At 33.7% G+C, this 19043-nt stretch overlaps 1 protein-coding gene and 1 non-coding gene across 3 annotated transcripts; both read right to left on the bottom strand.

The window, feature by feature from the left end:
• Nucleotides 1-3433: 3433 nt before the first annotated feature.
• Nucleotides 3434-6149, bottom strand: LOC120072148 (Pentatricopeptide repeat (PPR) superfamily protein). Of its 2 annotated transcripts, none has more exons than XM_039024559.2 (2): nt 5995-6149; nt 3434-5695 (listed from the first exon to the last, which is right to left on the bottom strand). In XM_039024559.2, exon 2 carries the CDS (start codon nt 5527-5529, stop codon nt 3745-3747), a length of 1785 nt encoding a protein of 594 aa, XP_038880487.1. In that variant the 5' UTR covers nt 5530-5695; nt 5995-6149; the 3' UTR covers nt 3434-3744. The 2 variants fall into 2 exon arrangements, with proteins under 2 accessions (XP_038880487.1, XP_038880488.1); XM_039024560.2 differs by having other exon boundaries at nt 3434-5730; nt 5995-6108.
• A 12118-nt stretch (nt 6150-18267) lies between these two features.
• TRNAL-UAG (transfer RNA leucine (anticodon UAG)) lies at nt 18268-18347 on the bottom strand. Its single transcript has one exon. It is a non-coding gene; the product is annotated as a tRNA-Leu (tRNA).
• Nucleotides 18348-19043: the final 696 nt, after the last annotated feature.

The following is a 19043-nucleotide window of genomic DNA, read 5'->3' as shown; positions in this document are numbered from 1 at the left end:
ATCAAGCCAAAATATACCAAAATGATCACTTAAGAAGAAGAGCAACTATAAATTACCACATTGCCCCTCAAAAGATCAAATTTACACACTTCAGCAATGCTCAGAGCGTCGCAATGCTCCCTCCATAACGTAACCCAATTCTAGCTCAACGCTAAATGATAGAATGCTACATTTTACTACAAAACAGGGCAGCGTCGCAACGCTGTACACAACATTAAACGCTCCGGAGAATGACGGAAAAATAAAAATGCGTGTGTGCCTGCGCAAATGAGAGTTGGATCTGCAAATTCGTAGGATTGCAATGATACAGAAAGCTTCAGTTTCAGACTTCACACAAGAAGAAATTAATTTTTTTTTTTAAGAGAGATTTTGATTTCCACGAACACTAGAGCTATTCTTTGTAAATTTTAGATAGATTCTATCAAAATTACTTCATTCTTTGTACCAATTATGCAATTCTCAATAGATTTCTTGAAGAATTTACAACTCCATAAGTAGGTAAGTCTTTTTCTTGGGAAATTATGTAGATTAGCATTTTCTTGAGACTTTTCTTTGAATTCTTTCATGTAATTACTTGTTCTTGAATGCTCTTGCTGAGATTTTGAATAAATTTGATTAAAAATGAATTGACAAATCAAATTTAATTGATTTTATAAAATTACATGGTTTTATAATAAAATTATAATTAGGTTGCAAGAATTAGTAATCTTGATAAAAACTTGGACTTGTTTTCCTATTTTCTTGAAAGATAATTTACAATTTCCATACAATCAATCTCGAATTTTCGACTTTTGATTTCAAGATATGTCAGTTAAGAAAACTCATGAGTATAATGCAATTTAGGAAATAATTGTGGAATATCTTTAGGAAGCAATTAAGAACTAAATTAGAGTTAATTGTTTAATTGGCTAATTAGGGCATTAGAGTACTTCCTTAATGAACTATGGAATAACTTAATTGCATGAATTTTGTTAGGTCCGTGATGGAATTCGCTAAATCTACACAAAAATCCCCAAGATTCATTTTTCCATTAAAATTTATTACATAATCTCTCTCATTTCTCTCATTATTAAAATTTTCCTATCAATTCCTGCCTTTACTTTGATTTTAGTTAGTTTCTTTACAAACAACCCCTCCCCAATTGTTATCTTTTCGAATTCAAGGTTCATTTTTGGCCAATTTATAGAGGTTCCTTTGAGATCGACCTCTTACTCCACTATTGCTACGTGCTAGTTTTAGTTGTAGTTTAAATTTCATTTGTTTTGGGTTAGATAGAATTAACGACACTTATTTTTTACTCGAATAGTGACAATTTGATCCATTAACCATTTAGTTGAATATAGATGAGATAAATTTGAAGACAAACATTGTTCTAAGTTTGAGAATTTGATAACTCATTGAAAAACAAGTTGACATATTGTTGCTTAATTTTAGAGCATTTATACATGAAAGCATAAAGTATGTGGCAAAGAGATCTAATTTGGAGAATTCTAACCATATTCTCATTGATCACTTCTTTGTCTTAATTTTGTTATTAAGAACTCTTTTTGAGTTTCTTTTTAGTTGTTTTCAATGATCGTTGCTTCTTTCTATGTGGCCAATCAAAATATGGTAGTAACTAAGAGAATGAAAGTATTTTGTTTAAGAAATAAATTAACCACTCATAAACGTTAAAGAAAGTAGGGATAATTACAACAAATTGAGCATGGTTTGTTGAGCTTTTAACCCTGTCCTTGAAAAAGTTTGCTTAACTCAGTGAGTTGCATGTATGATTCAAGCAAGTTTTAGAGGTTATCATTATTAGGAAGCCAAAGGTAGGCTTGTTGTTTTTCAGTATTTTCGTGTTCATCAATCCCCTTAATTTGTCAGGTACATTATTGTGTGCATTACTTTAAAATTTTTAAAGGAAATTCCTCAGTTTTTCTTACTTCATAATCCAAGAAATTTTGTATCCCATTCCCTTTCTACGAACGTTTAGGCCATGTGTTAATAATGTGAAACGTGGGTCTCAATTGATTGTTTACTTGTGTTCTACATCCGTATTGACACATAGAACCCACTTCCAAATCTATTAACAAAAAGAATGCAAACTGATTGACAAGCGAAACGTACCTAATCCAATTACTTTTGAAAATTACGTCATATTGTTACTATTACTGTTACGATTATTGTTACAGTTACTATTATTGTTACTGTTTTAAAGGAAAAGTTATGAATTTTACCATATTTATTGTTACCGTTATGGTTTGACCCTCAGAAGTAAAGATAAGAGTAACAATAAATGTGACAAAATTCATAATTCTATGTAAACATGATCAAAAGCAATCCAATAATATTTGTGATTATGACCCTTTACGATTAATCTATCAATGAAATTTCATTACCATTACACCAATTCTCATTACAGATTAGTAAAAGTTGCCTTAATATTTAGAAATTAATGTTGGAGAGTTCTCATTATTTTTCTTGTGGATCTCGAAAAATTTTCCATATATTACTTGCTTGACTCAACTTGTACTTGAGCGAGGTAAAATATATGAATACACGCACACTAGGTCTATTTAATGCTCAATAGCATGAGAAAAGTTTAGAGGGTGTTTGATGACCTGTAATGAGATGAGGTTGTAATGTAATAAAAAACTCATGTTTGGATTGAACGTTTTGGACCCGATTTATAATATAAAACTCATATCATTCCGACAATTTTCAATTCAACCCTCTTTTTTATCATTTTCATGCTTCATGATCTCATTTTCTTCCGTCTTCGATTGATTGCTCACGCTTTCCAACATTCCTCTTAATCCCAATAATCAGATTACAATCCAGCTCACTAAACGGCCCTTTAGAGTTTTAAGTTGGGTATGCCAGAAAATTGAATGTTCCATTAGTATTGAATCATAATAAATTTTTGGTGTCGTCAAATAGTGTTCTAACTTGTTGATTCAATACTAATATTGTTCTCATATCTTAACCAATTAAATTATACTTTAAGTTGATCATAAGTTCCATTCACTAGTTGTTAGGAGAGTTTACAACTGATGTATTGTTCTCTAACAAAAATTAGCAAACAAGGGTAGTGGACATCCCCTTGCTACAATTGTCAAATTTCCTATGTCTATCTATATTAGTCCCTAATCTACTACGTTTTCTTAGAAAAACTGTAATGTTTTTTTTTTTTTTTTCCTTTTAAAAAAAACACATGATTGTAAAATAAATATATATTAGTAACAGTACTACTTATTTATCTGATAAACATATATTACAACATGTTCAACCAACCAGTGAGAACATTTTCCAGGGCAATAAATGACATAAGGAAAAAAAAAAAACTCCGCCATTGTTCTTTCTTGATGAAAATGGTATTATTTTAGAATTCCTGGACACAGTTGTAACCTATCGGGATCTGATTAAAGTAAGCTAATGGTTAACACAGTTATCAAAAGTCTAACAGGTCTGCATTTCTTTTAGTGAAGAGGGTCAAGAATTACTTACAGATGCATTTAAGGTTGATGCAAGGGCCAAAAGATTATTTCTGATCATAGAAATGTTAGTCCAATGCAAGTAACTTCGAAACGAGCTTTTTTATAGAAACAGGAAAAGGGTATCTTGCATAGAAGAAAAGTAAGATTCAAGGATTCAACTTTCAAGAACTGTACAACTTCCGCGACGAACTATTGCCTAAATCTTCAAGTGGCAGTAGATGAGGTATGAATTTTCCCCAAAAAGAAAAAAAGGAAAACTCTTTTAAACTGCTTGCTTACCTAAAACCTTCCATTCAATCAACTTCTGACGTAACTCATCAGCCTGTTCTTTTAAACCGGCAGATGCGATGCTGTTAATTATAGTAGAATAAATTGTCTCATTAGGTTTATATCGACTCGATAACATCATTTCCAGAACTTGTATTGCAAGATCCACCTTCTTATTTATGCATAGTTCATGAACTAGAAATCTGTAAGAACTACTATTCACTTTGTGTCCTGCCTCAAGACATCCCTTCAATATCTCCACAGCTTCTACAAATTTGTTTACTCGACAAAGCCCCCAAATTATAGATCGATGGGTGATATCATCTGGCAAGATCCCATTTTCCGTCATTTGACCGTATAAACTCATTGCTTTATCCATATACCCCTTTTTCGATAACCCATCAAGCACAGTATTGTAAGAAATTAAACCAGGAGAGCAAGTCGTGCCGGTTAAAAGGTGAAGTAATTGAAAAGCCTCATCTACCATACCTTCCTTACTAAGAGCACCAAGTAGAGTGTTGTAAGTTATAATGTCAGGCAAACAATTGTAGGAAAACATTTGATTGAGAAAGTTGATGGCACGATCTAAAAGTCCGTTTTTACATAGACCATTAATCAAGACGTTGTAAGTGACAACTGTTGGAGGCTGCAAACTAATACTCATGATTGTTAAGATTTCATCAACTTCATCCCAACGCCCACGCCTTGAAAGTGAATGGAGAAGGGTGTTGTAAGTAACAGCATTGGGTACCATTCCATGGAAAAGAAGATTATCTATAACTAAAGCTGCATCTTCAAATTTTCCCTGTTTGCAGGTTAAGTTGATCAAGGAATTATATGTGACAAGATCAGGATAACAACCCTCATTAGCCATTTCTTCCAATACTTCAATAGCACGAGCTGTTCCACAGTGCTTACAGATTAGCTCAATGAGGATTGTGTAAGTAATTAAATAAGGAGGAGTTCCTTTTCTGATCTGTTCCTTCCAAAATTCAACAGCCTGATCAAAATATCCATTGTCAAACATGCGGCGGATTACTGCATTATATGTAATCACATCTGGGGGGCAGCCACTAAAACTCATATTGTCCAAGAGCTCGATAGCAGAGTCCAAATGTCCTTGCTTGCATAAACCACCAATCATCATGTTGTACGTAATAATATCTGGAGCACCACCAGACATCACCATGATCTTCAGGACTTGTACAGCTTTATCCATTCGGTCAATCTTTACAAAGCCACGAATCAAGTTTACACAACAATGGAACTCTGGAATCTGGTTCCGACGAGCCATAATATCAACTAACCTAGATGCTTCCATCAACTTCCCCTTGTTGCAGAATTTTTGTAGAATCTCATTGTTGGTTTCTTCATCATTTCCAACAAAAGGCCCATCCAAATACAATGCTGAACCATTATGAGAACTGAGCTTCTTTTTAGTCATTTTCTCAACAAAATTTCTCTCAACCGTTGTCTCGTGACCATTCAATGCCAATTCATCTTCATATGCATCATCAACTCTATCAATGCATACACTCCTCTGCAATCCTTTACAATGTAAAACGTGTTGTTTTCTTCCTAAACCAAGAGTTGTACTCATATGACAGCTATATGAACTACTGCAACTAGACTTACAAAAACAATTTAAGTGTAAAGAAGATGGTTTTTCTTTTTCCAACGAGCATTGGCCAATACCAGTATTAGCATACTCTTGTTTGGAACATTCATGCAGACCATTAACTGTTACCATATAATTCTGAACGGTCAATGTATACGCCATAACAAACTCAAAGTAAAGGGCAGTGCTTCAAAGCTCTTAAGGGAAGGAGATAATCAATACCCAGTAATCAGCTGCTTCATTTCAACTGAAACTAACTAATGATTAACTGAAACTTAATCGAAATAGCTCACTTACTCTGACCCAAAAGTGAATTTGTTACTTCCTTCTGCACATAAGCAGATTAAAGTAGATTTTCAGAACCTAGGAAATGATAAAGATGAAAAGCATACAATCACAAACAAAACAATCCGGAAAGAGTGAAAAAAAAAAGGCATCTAATGCACGAAATTGAAGCAAGAAACTCAGTATCAGAGAATCAAAAAGTGATAATTAAGATAATGGGTAATCCAACAACAACAGAAAATTCCCAGAAAATCCAAGTATGAAAGAACAATTAGCGAGGAAGAAAAGAACATTAAAATAAAGCGAATTAACAAGAAGAACTTGAAGATTCAAGAAACATACCGAGTGGTTTCGAAGAATGGAGCGGAGATAGCGAGTAAGAGAAGCTTGCTTCTTAATTCCAGCTGCTGATAAAGTTTGACGAGGGGCCATAACTAGGGCTTTAGATCCGTTTTTACATTTAACCCTTTGTAAGTTTATTGGATGAAGGTCTAAAATTTGTGAAAATATAATCGAATTGAGGGTAGGACAAAAAAAATATATTTGCAAATTTAGCCATGGTGTTTTAGATTTGCAAATATAACAAAAGGAAAAAAAATCAGAGTCAATTGGAAAATTTTCTAATTTTAAAAGGTAATTTTGAAAAATGTCTAACCCTTTTTTTCACTTAAAAATCTGTCTATGTGCTCCCACACATAAACAAGATGACCGCATACCACCGTATCCTACTTCTTGGACGCATGCAATATCCTCTCCATAAGGTGCATACGTTGTGTAATAGCAAATGGAGCTTATTCCTAAGTTTTCCATTCTTGCTTATGTGATACAATCCGCTCTCTCGAGTCTTAGATTTGGATTTTAGACTACTCTTCCAGGTAGGCCTAAATGATGAATGATGCGCTCATAAGACAAGAAAATTGCATAAACCTGACTGACGTAAGATTATTCCTATCTCTAGTAAACATTGGCTTACATTGCTTAATGTGACCAACCACTTACCCTCTCGAACAGTTGGTTGTTGCTGACTTTACTCATAGACAAGCATTGCGTCCGCCTATAGACAGGCGTTGCTATAGCTTCACACTAAGCAATTAAGGTTTTCTCACACACTCGCACAACGCACACCTTCCGGTGGTTTTCTACATGCTTCATATCTCTAATCCACATGACTAAGTATGCGATATTTTAATAGTCTCACGAAGTGATGCAATGAAGGTTAAGGATACTAAGTAAATGAAGATGGAGATGGAACTGAAGGAAATATAGAAATACATTGAACACACAATATATTAATTTCTTAATCCAAAATGTAATACAATACAATATCAGAAAATAAGAGAAAATGAAAGAACCAGCTAGAAACAATGTCTTGCTTCCAGTAGATGTGTGTTAAGGCTGCCAGTGGTGCCATGGAAGGGCGGTGGAGCTGACTCTCTCAAGATCTAACTCCGTCGAAGGCTCCGGTCGTCACTCGAAATGAATGAAGAAGATGAAGAACTCTCAAACTTTCTTCTCACGCATTAGTCTGGATCACAAGGATCCGCCCGAAAGCCGAAACTTGGATAAAAATGAAATTCTGCTCATCGGCTTCTATTTATAGAGCTGGATCGCCAACAACATTAATGGACCTACTCTGATTCTGACATTTGCGGCGCGTTGGTCCTTTTCTGAATCTCTGCTGCTAACGGCATGGTAGGTGAAATGTCAACATCATCTTTTGATTTTCCCGAGATATGAGTTGATGCTTCCATTCCACCAACCTTGCGTTCATCCCTCTATTATGGTTAAAATCGTATAGTCGCAATCTTGCAATGATAGACAATTTAATGTGATGGACGCAACTTCTACACGATGACCGCATCTACTCGACGACCGCAATTCTCACGTGATGGACGCATTCGTCCAACAACCGCAACACCCATACGACTGTCGTATGCGATCACCGCATACGATTAATGGACGCAATATTCATGCGTCGAGCATATGCGATCGTGCATGCGATCGTCTATGCGATAGCCCGACTTCCGCGTCTGCGTCCGATTCCTGTGTTAGCTACAAAGATAGACAATTTAATGCATAATAACGCATAATAGTGGGTTAGCCGAGAATCTTGATGTTGAACGATGGAAACTCATTTTCTCATGAATTCCAACATATTCGACGCATATTTCTCTTAACAATCCTCATCATTCTAAACAAAAGGCCTAAGATGACGTGCATTTTTGCCCGTCATCACACCCCCAAACTTAGAATCATGCTTGTCCTCAAGCATGCGTTATACTCAAGAAATTCCAACTCACCTTCCGGCTTTCCTTTGCGATGACTAGCCTCTAAGAATATAATTTACTCATACCTCTAACTATGGCCGCAACACTCTCCTCCACTTCGACTACTTCTTCAAAAAGATCTTTTCTAAGTTTAGATCCGGCAAGCCTTTGCTAAAAAACTTTTTATTCATTCTCCGCAACTTTGCGTTTAGCTTCTGAGAATGTGCTCATTCAAAACAATTCAAAACTTTGTGATTACTTATTCAAATGCAGCGTTGAACCTGGTTACGCTCTTCGTTTTGGCTCACCCTCACGTGTGTCATGCGGGCATCCAACTTCTGTTATGTTCCATATTCAACTCAACTCTTGTCTTGCTTGATTTGGCTTGCGCCCGACAGAAGAGTTGTGCTTATGCGTTGATCCTAACGACTTACCTTTGTTTTGGCTTGCCCATACGTGTGTCATGCGGACATCCAACTACGGGTAAGTGCCTTTCACAACTTAACTCTTATCAACATGGGTTTCCCCATTGTGTTGACAGTGGAATTGTTATTCTCAAAATTTTCTTGTCTTTTCTTTTTTTTTTTTTTTGGAAAATGATAGCAATGTAATGAACGCAATTCTCTAGGATCGCTACCCCCCCCCCCCCCCCCCAAATTTAGAGGTTGGCAGCGTTCCCACCGCAAAGCTAAAAACAAAATCAACAGGAATGCGGTAACAAACGTTTGAGTGAAGGTTTGCACAAAATAAAACTTAAGACTTTCAAAGTATGAAGAAGCTATTAAGAGTAAGGTGAGCATGCTTAATTAGCAGATGCGGTGAATTATACATACCATCATAGATGCATCGCAAAGGAACGCAATCAGACAAGGAGAATTTCAAAAGGATAATGCATAAAAGATAACAAGAAAAGAACCTCAAGCAGAATAATGCATGCGATCACACGTTGGAATTCATGCGATCGAAGCCATGCATTGAAAGATGGAGGGAATTCTTCCGTTGTAACTGTGCACCGAGGAGACTTATTTTCGCACCTACAAGGAGTAAATTCACCATAACCAAGGAAGCAGCCGTATATCCAAAATAACAATAAAAAAAAACCAAACTAAGAAAGCTAGGTAATGATAGAGTAGAAGACGTCCCTAAAGAAATTGGAGTTTTGCCACCGCAAGGAGTCTCTCATGCAGGAGATTGTTCTCAATTGCTTAGGTCAAGGGACTCGCCCTGACGATTGGAACTTCTGGCAATTGTTGGGCGTATATTGGCCACCATGTGCTTAGAATTACCTTCAGCTCATGCAACTGATTGCCCTACTATCTTGGGGTCAATACTAGTTTTCAGCACATCGCCTACGCTTTAATATTGGTTGCAACTTGGTCGCACAAGCTACAATACTCCCAAGGTAAAAAGGGTGTCATAGAGACACAAAACTCAACAAACAATTAGCTGCCAAGTCTCCGGCAATGGTGCCAAAAATTGATGCGTTGTTTTATGCGGTGAATTAATGAAAAGAATTGTGGTGATGGAAAATGTGTTGTATAAAAAGTTTTCTCAACAAGACCCAAGTATAAATCCTATTGAGTTTCCTAGTAAGTCCAGGGTCGAACTCAGGGACTAAGGAAAACAATATGCGGCAATAATTTTTAAGATTACTTTGCGGTAACCAATAAATCAAAGAGTTGTTGGGTTATTGTTTACAGTATGAAATGTATGCAGCGGAGTTAAGAAAAGAGTTAATAATATGGAAGATGCGATGAATATGCAAGGGAACGAGTTGAGAAGGGGTTCAGCTAATACTTCCTATGATTGCGTTCATTTTATGCGATCATGTTACACACATACAATAGCAAATCATCTCTCAATGCAAATGCTACGGCTTCTAGTTTTAAAATGCATGTGATATATACGATGATGTCTTTAAGACCTACACATAAGCCTCTATTCTTGTTTATGCGATGACGAATGACACACATACATACAAGGCGACCGCATATTACCATAACCTATCTCTAAGGTGCATGCGATGCATGTAGGCAAACAGAGTTTATCTCTAAGTCCCTGTCTCTTGCTTATGCAGAACAATCTTACTCTCTCGAGTCTAAATTCTAACCAAACTCTCTCAAGTCTTAGGTTCTTTCTTTAGACTCTCTCTCGAGTAGCTCTAAAAAGGTAATGGGCGTAACATAAGACAAGATGATCCCATGCAATTAAAATCCTAGGTCATGTTAGCTAAGTTCTTCTCAACCCATTCGATAGATTTAGCTACTCATGCATGCTTAAAGAGAGTGAACAGATGTAGATAAGAAAGTTCCATTTTATAGATATGTAACTGAAATACAGAATAAAAATGCGGAATAAGAATAAAGAGCCTGGTAGCAATCTCTTGCTTCCCAAGGCTTTTACACTATTCTTCTCTACTCTGCTCAAAAGATAATCTTGCTCTCACAAGAGTTGGCCCTTTCTCTGTTTTTCCACGTCTCTTGGGTTCTCTCTCGAGCTTACCAGGGTGATCTTCCGGCGTCTCTTCCTTTCTCTCGCTCCACCTTCTAAGTAAAAGAAAAACTATGAACAAGGCTACTTTAATCTATGGAGAAAATTATCTAACTGTCGAACTCCGTCACTGAAGGTGGCTTTTGGTATTTATAGACCTTCGGGGTAAAAGGCTTCTTCTCTCTTATGATTGCACTGATGGGATGGCATTAATTATCTATCTGAGGCGCAGAATATTTGTCACCGAAAAGTTGAGTGTACTTGCTACAGTAGTTCGTTAACAGCTTGTCAACTTAATTCGGAATCGACCATCATCAGCTTTCTGTCCCATCGTGATTTATTATGCTTTTCACCCAAATGCGCCCACCAAGATGCATCGGCTCTATGCAGCAACCTTCTCGAGTAGATATTCGTGAGTGCAATTTTGATCGCATAGCGTTGCGTTAACGCAATCTTTTAATGCGCTTGGTCGTTGATTTCTTTGGGATCCATTTTTTGCCTTGCGTCAACGCATATTCTGCACAAAAATACATAAGTTAACTGTTTTAATGCAATGGACGCTTGCAATCGCAATATTGTGAACCTAATGCTTTTCGACACAATAATGTATATTTTTATCACCGCAATCCTGCATTGTTTTATAACTTAGCACTGTAATAACGTGCATTTCTGCCCATTATCAAGAACTTATAAATTGTCACACGTCTTAAAATACAAGGACTGAATTGTTACATAGTTGTTGAAAATGTCCTAAACTCACGGTTTGTAAATATTGTTAACATATTCTATTTTTCAATAAAAGTATTATTGAGTATTTTATTCAATAAATTATTGTTGATATTGCATTCTATTATAAAAATCCAATAAATGAATCCATGGCTATAATTTGAATACTTTAACTTTAGGGAGAATTTTGAACTATAGGGGTTGTTAACTATTAAGTCCCTAAACCTTTAGACCAAATTAATCAGTATTAGTTAACTATCAAGTCACACCACTATAGCTCGATAGTTGCACTTTCCTCACTGTTGATATATTTGTGTCCACGTGATTTAACCATAACCAGTAAGTCGACTCTTCACAGGTTGTTCATAATAACGGCTGGATCAATATGTTGTTTTACTCCCGATATTATATCTTATTCCTTAAGTTCCTACTGATCCTCTAATAAACAATTGGTTTATGATCCAATCACTAAACCGGATCCCTCTTGAGCCAATGAGAGGGTGGGACCCCTTGTTCAGGACCTAGATTCAGTACTTAAGAGAACAACCTTTCTTCTATTCCTAAATCGGGTAGGCGTGAATTCCGTCTTGCATCCAATGTTCCCAGCTATCTACCCGATCTTACCTATGAAATGGGAGGCTTATTGAACCATCGCTATTGAGCCAACCCTCACCTATGCAAATCTAAAGATAATCTCAAATAAATAGAAGTTCATAGTTAGTTCAAGATTAAAATCGAGTTACCTAGGTCATCTAAGCGAAATAGTCAGTCTTAAACAGTAAATAGCGTTATAAAGTAAGAGTGACTTATTTCTTGGTCCAATCTTATGCAAACTCATTGCATAGGACGCCCCTACTCCTCATATCAATACATGAACGAATCAGGACCACTTCGTTTGTAGCACCTTTACAACAACTTGTAACTACAACAGGGTAGGCCGCATACAATAGTGTTACCAGAATAAGACATCCAACCTTATTCATATACTATAGACCATTTTGGTTATCTACTCGAACTTTATCCATCTTTATGTCTCTACATAAAGTTCAAGTATTCATGTAATAGCCATGGATTTTAGTTTATTGGATTTAGACTATATGAATGCAATTTAAAGATTCAATAACAACTTTATTGAAGAAATGTTGAATAACATCTTTATTGATAATAGAATGTGTTTAACTTTACAAACTGTGAGTTTTAAGACACACAACCCAACAGGCCCCACCCTCTCATGATCGAGAGGGACATGGTTTATAAGTTGGACTATAAACCAATTGTTCAAATAGAGGATCAGTGGGAGCTTAAGGTGCAAAATACAGTGGTAAAACGGTAACTCTGACCTAGCTATAAATACGAACGACTTGTGAAAGATCGACTTACTAATTATGGTTAAAATGGACTGAAATATATCTACAGTGAGGAGAGTGCAACTATCGAGCTATAGTGGTGTGTCTCGATAGTTAACGAATATTGATTAATTTGGTCTAAAGAGTATAGCCAAATAGCCAATTAATCTCAAATCGTTGGAGCTCATGATCTATAGGTACATAAGATCCCTCTACTAGCTCGTACATATGTCTTGGATTAACGTATTGAGCCAATTTGAAATGTTCAATTTTGAAATTAGGATTTTGAATTTGAAGTGTACAAAATCAAATAGGGTTTGATTAATTTATTAGATATAATTAAACGTTTAATTTAGTTTAAATTAAATGGAATCAGAGAGAATATTTAAATATTGATTTACATAAATAGGATTCATGTATGAATTAGGTGTTCTATTAATTTAATATTTGATATTAAATTATTATTTAATTGATTAATTAAAATTATTTAATTATTTATTTAAATAAAAAATTATTCATTTTTTTTAAAATAAAAAATTAGATTTGATTTAATTTTTAATTTTAATGAAAATTAAAATTAAATTAAAAAATTGAATTTTAACATGGAAAATTCCACTTTGAGTGGAATTATCCAACATTTCCTTTCTAATTGGGGTGATTTCACCCAATTGAAAACCTAGCCCACCCATAATCAGTAGCTTGAGGTGTCTTTAGGCTGAGATTAAGATGGTTGCATGATTAACTTGCTTAAATTAATCTGATTTGATAATATTTGAACTCTCATGCAAATTGAAGTACATAAATCTGTTACTCCTCTCTAACCTTCCACTTCCCTTCATCAATTCGAGCTCAATTTGTATTTCCACCATAAAATCCAAGTTAGAGGATAGTAGAGAAGATATTTGTGGTGGTTCTTTGGCATTTTAGAGAACCAATTTGAGCAGAGGAGCTGTGATTGAAAAGAATCTTCAAGGGTATTGTATTCTGAAACTCTCTTCTAAAATTTTGTTTCAAATGCATTTTTTTAAACTCAAATTAAGTATGATTAGAGTACTTATTAATTCGGATTTCTTCTGCTACATGTTAGTTTACTCTATTAATAGTTTGTATAAGACTGTACCACGAAATGATTAGTCTTTGTATGACACATTTACTTGAAGAGACTTACATTTCACTAGGATGGCTATAGGTAGACCTTAATCCTGAGTGGGTTGTGAACTCTTGCCTATGGGGGCGGTCCTTCGATCTGTATGGGTGACAGTGGCCAGATTCGTCGACTTAATATGCCTACCATTTTGAGATTCGTCCCAATGAGGAGCTAGGAAGACAGCTACTTAAAAAGGAATTCACTCCTTCCTATTGTTATGGTAAATAGATAAATTACTCCCTCAAAGGCTAATTTCGAGTCTTGAACAATGATGCACCTCATTCTCTCACTAACTAGAGAGGGGTCTAGTTATAGTGAGATTATGACTAATTGTTCATTAGAAAGACTAATGGTACTAAAAGAAGTTAGATGTAACTACAGGGATAAAACGGTAATTTTGATCCAGCTATAGCTACAAGGTAAAAATGTCCTAAGCACTTGACAGAGAAAAAAAGGCCAAAAAAGGTAAAAATGTTTTACTAGTTCTGAAAATCTTTTTAATGGAGAATAATGATTCTGCTTAGATAATTGATTTAGGGGGCACTGATCATATTTTCAGGGAATAAGTACCTAGCAGGAAATTGAAACTGGCGAGATAACTATGCAGGTTGGAACTGGACAAGTCGTCTCAGCAGTGGCAGTGGACGACCTTAGATTATAGTTACAAAAATCTTTTTTGTTGTTAAACAATGTTATGTAGTTCCCGGTTTGAAGAAGAACTTGATTTTAATGTTTGTTGGAACAACATTGTTCTATTAATTTTAGTATAGACAAAGTGTTTATTTACAAGAATGGTATTTAAATTTGTTCTGTAAACTTAGAAAGTAACTATTTGTGCTAAGACCATTAGCAACTAAGATGCTTCTAAATACTGAAATGTTCAGAATTGCAACAACTCAAAATAAAAGACAAAAGATTTCTCCTAAATAAAATGACAAACTTTGGCACCAAGATTAGGTCCAATAAATCTCAATAGGATTGAGAGATTGGTTAAAAGTAGACTTCTACAAAGCGGGTCATACTCCTAGTATCACCAGGATAAGGTATTTAACCTTATCTATCTACTTCAGACCATTTAGGTTATCACTTAAACATGATCCGTCCGTATGTCTTACATATATGTTTAAGCTACTACATAATCCTGGATGTTAGTTTATTGGTTTGTTGTTAATGCAACTAATTTTGAAATAAAAAATCACATATTTTATTACTTAAATAAAATGTTTGTACATTACAATTATAAACTATAGGACCCTACGAGATTTAGAGCATCTACCCCAACATATACATGATATACTTAAACCAAAAATCATTTAATGATGAATGAAACAATAAAAAGCATTGGAAATGTTTAAATTCGATTTAAATATTGTTTTTTAGATGTTGAGATTAAGTATGAAAATATTAATTTAATATTTATAATAAATTAATTAAAATTAATTAACATGTTTAATTAAATATTATTTAATTAAAAGATTGGGGTCTTTTTAAATATAAAAAATATTTAAAAATATCACACTTTATAGCAAAAAGTTCTTAAAGTCCAAACACTTTTGGAAAGTTTTGGTATAAAATGTAAATATTTTTGAGAATTTTCTATTTACAAGAATTTTCATAAAAGATTTAATTAAATAGTTTAAAATTATTTTATTTAAAATTAACTATCTAAATTAATTTTAATTTTAAAATAATCTTAAATCCAACGTGGGTTTTGAAAATTTAGATTAAAAATTGAATTTAGGAAATTCATTTTAATAGTTAATGGATTTTATTGGAATTTTGACTAACTCCTTGCTTAAACAATCTTTAAACCCACATTTTGCCCCCATAATTTTCACCAAATAAATTAACAAATTTGTTGTCAATTTGTTCTATTCTATCATTCATAGCATCTTCTATAAAAGATGAAAAGAAAATGAAATTAGAGGGTGATTTTGATGGTGAATTAATACCCAATTCCCTCTCAAATTTATTTCAACCAACAACACTCAAACTCTAAAATTTTTCAAAATTCATCACAAATTTGGATCCAACAATCTATTCTAAGGCTAGAGAATAGCACGAAAAACTTTTGCAGTTGTCCACAACGTGTTTGTGATCAAATTCATCAAGTGAATAGGCAGAATTTTGAGCTACAAGGGTGGGTGTTCTTACAACCCATATTTCCCTTTTTTTTACCAGCATGCTTAGTCTATGAAATTAGTGTAATTAAAGATGTTTTGATCCAATTTGCTTCTGCTATCATGTTCGTAACCATTTTAGTTGGTTGCCATCTCGTCGCCCGCCAGTTGCCATCTAGTCACATTTTCCTCTCTTTCATCAAGTGAATTGTTGGGATATCTCCAAATGCCCATTAATTTTAGTTTCAATCTGACATTACCCATGGGATTTCAGCTTCTAGGTTGAGGATTTCGAGCTTTGCGAACTACTGTTTGACGATAATCATGAGCTTTTAGGTAAATGTAGTGATTATCTGGCTACCATTAGTTATTAGGTAAGTTAGTTAGAGATATTTTAATTAAGTTTGGGTGATTAAAGTTAGGCCCCTAATATTGAAATTTAAAATTTGGTTAATGTTTATGGTTTGATTTAAGGTTTTTATTCAAAGTAAAGAGGGTTTTGGTTTGTTAATTTGCTTGAGCTTAAATCTAAGGTAATATATTTACTATCGGTTTGCCCTTGAAACCAAAAGTTGATGTTATGAATGTGAAAACACTGGAAACATGTTTCTATTGTGATAGATGTTCTGCCATGAATAACTCATATTTGACTGTTGAGACTGCTCTGTAAATTCATGGGTTATGTCATTATGATTTTTATAATATGCTAGTATTTGATATGAATTTGGATGTTTATGTTGCATGACAGATTGATAGTGACTATTAGCGCTCCTATCTGATTGCGTACATCCCCTTGTGTATATGTTGGTGTCCTTATGTGATCACCACCTATACTTATGACTTTGGTGACTCTGTTGAAATCACTTCCTATTAAAGGGGGCGTTCGGGTTTGCCCCTTATGCTTATGCCTATGTTCGGGATGCATACCTTTGTCTCGATAAGAAGGCTAACGTGTTCACCTAGTGAGATCAGTAGTAGCTCACTTACTGAGTATTTTTGTACTCACCATTTTTTCTATATTTTCTTTTAGGTAAAGTAAAGGATAGAATGACGAGTGACCGAGCCTTGGGACTTGAAAACGCTTCCGTATATGTTTTTCGTATGTTTGCAAGTTTTAGCTTTATGATTATACCTTTAAATTCTTTGAATATTTCATTAAATTTTTTTAACTTATTTTTCATTAAAATTGGGGTACCCCAAACAGAGATTTTATATATATATTTTTTTATAGATTGGATAATTAAAATTTGTTTTAATCTTTTGAATTTAGTCAAATTTTGTGAAAATGGTGTTTTGATATTTATGCATGCATGTAGTAACTGTCTGATTTCTATTCTAGAAAGTCGGGTCATTACATTATGAGTATTTTATTGAATCAACATCAAAAGTATAAAGACCAAAATAGTATTTAAACCTTGTTTTTAATCATACAGTTTCCATCATCTATTTCTTGTAGAATCTAATGACAACACTAAATGAGGGAGGAGGGGGATAGGGTTGTCTACTAATCTTAGTTTTAAAATTCTAAATGACAAATGTGACAACTAAACTTGAATTTTAGATTGCATGTTAGGATTATTTCATTGGGGGTTTCTCTTTAGCCTAGGTAAAAAAAAAAAAAAAAAAAAGACCGTGTAGGTAGAGAATAAAATAACCAAGGAATCTTGGAGAGTGGATGCAGTCACATTGCTCGAACCATTATAAATTCGGTTCCTTCTTTTCCTTAAACTCTTTACTTCTGCATTTTGTTTATCTTTTAATTTTTAGATTGCGTGTTAGGGTTATTTTGTTGATTTGTATGATTGTGATATATGTTACTAACTTGAATTGGTTGTTTGATGTTATTTAATTTTCTTAAATTAAAACTCATGTCTAGACGTCACATTTAGAATTTTTAAATTAAAACTGGTAAATAACTCTATTCACCCCCTCTAGTATTGCCATTAGATCCTAGAAGAAATAGATAATGGAAATTGTACAGATAAAAACAAGGTTTAAATACAATTTTGGTCCCTATATTTTTTGGTGTTGATTCATTTTGGTCTTCATACTTTTAATACATTCATTTTGGTCCCTGTACTTTTAACTTTGATTCATTTGGTTTTGTACTTTTAAGAAGAGACTATTGTAGTCCATTCATTTCCCTTTTTATATCATTTTTACGGACCAAAGGATCCGTTTTTGTAGTACAATAACTAAAATGAATTAGAGTTGTAAGTACAATAACCAAAATGAACATTTTGAAAGTATAATATAGATCAAAATTTAAAGATATAGGAATCAAAATAAACAAAAGCCAAAAATATAAAGACCAAAAGTAGAAACCTAAACAATTAGGGAAAAGAAACAATGTTGTTAGATAGCAATAGCATGAAAATATTAGTGGGATTTATATGTGAACTGACATTAATTACAAAGCTAATAGAAAATTAACTCACATACAGTCTGGCTAAATTTTGTTCTTTTTTTCCATAAATAATTACTAACGAGAAAAAGAAATACATATAATTAGAGAGAAATGACAGCTGTGGGATTTGAACCCACGCCCTTTCGGACCAGAGCCTAAATCTGGCGCCTTAGACCACTCGGCCAAACTGTCTTGATGAGAATAATTGATTTTGTTGTAAAATAGCTGTATTATACATTTGGAAGATATAAAAATATTATTCGTACTTCTCTTACTAATTACATTAGCTTATTTTTTAGCTTAATTACATTATAATTTTTTTATTCAAAAATATTGAAATAAGAGAATCGGACTTTTGACTTCGAGATTAATAGTTTAAACTTTAGGTTAGTTGAGTTATGTTCTCATCTTGACTAGTTGTTTCTTCTTATTTATCTAAGAATACATATTTAGTAGAAAATATGGACTTTGTTTTTCTAAACTACTTTTAGATTTTGTGGTCAAATAATGCAAATTCTAAAAACAATATTTTTATGTTTAAGGTATATCTTAATTTTGAATTTGAAATTTAAAATACACAATGATACTGTTAAGATAAAACATTAACAAATGTAATAAATTCAATTATTTTCCTTTCTTTTGAATTAAAATATGTATTTTATAAGGCATGATATTAGAAAATGATAATTCTACAAAAGTTTAAATATAACATGTTCGTATAACACAATATTTGTGAGTAGCTACAAACTGGTTTTTATGATTTATAATATATTATAAAAACATGTCAACTTTTTTTTTTTTTTTAATTTTAAAAGAAACATATATATGAAAACATGAAATACAATTTTATTTTGATTGAATAGTTATTTTCAATGGCCATCAAACAAC

Source organism: Benincasa hispida, chromosome 2 (genome assembly GCF_027475165.1).
Source record: "Benincasa hispida cultivar pf3 chromosome 2, pf3_genome.v1.1, whole genome shotgun sequence".
Taxonomy (NCBI): Eukaryota; Viridiplantae; Streptophyta; class Magnoliopsida; order Cucurbitales; family Cucurbitaceae; genus Benincasa; species Benincasa hispida.
This window is presented reverse-complemented; position numbering and strand designations above follow the sequence as displayed.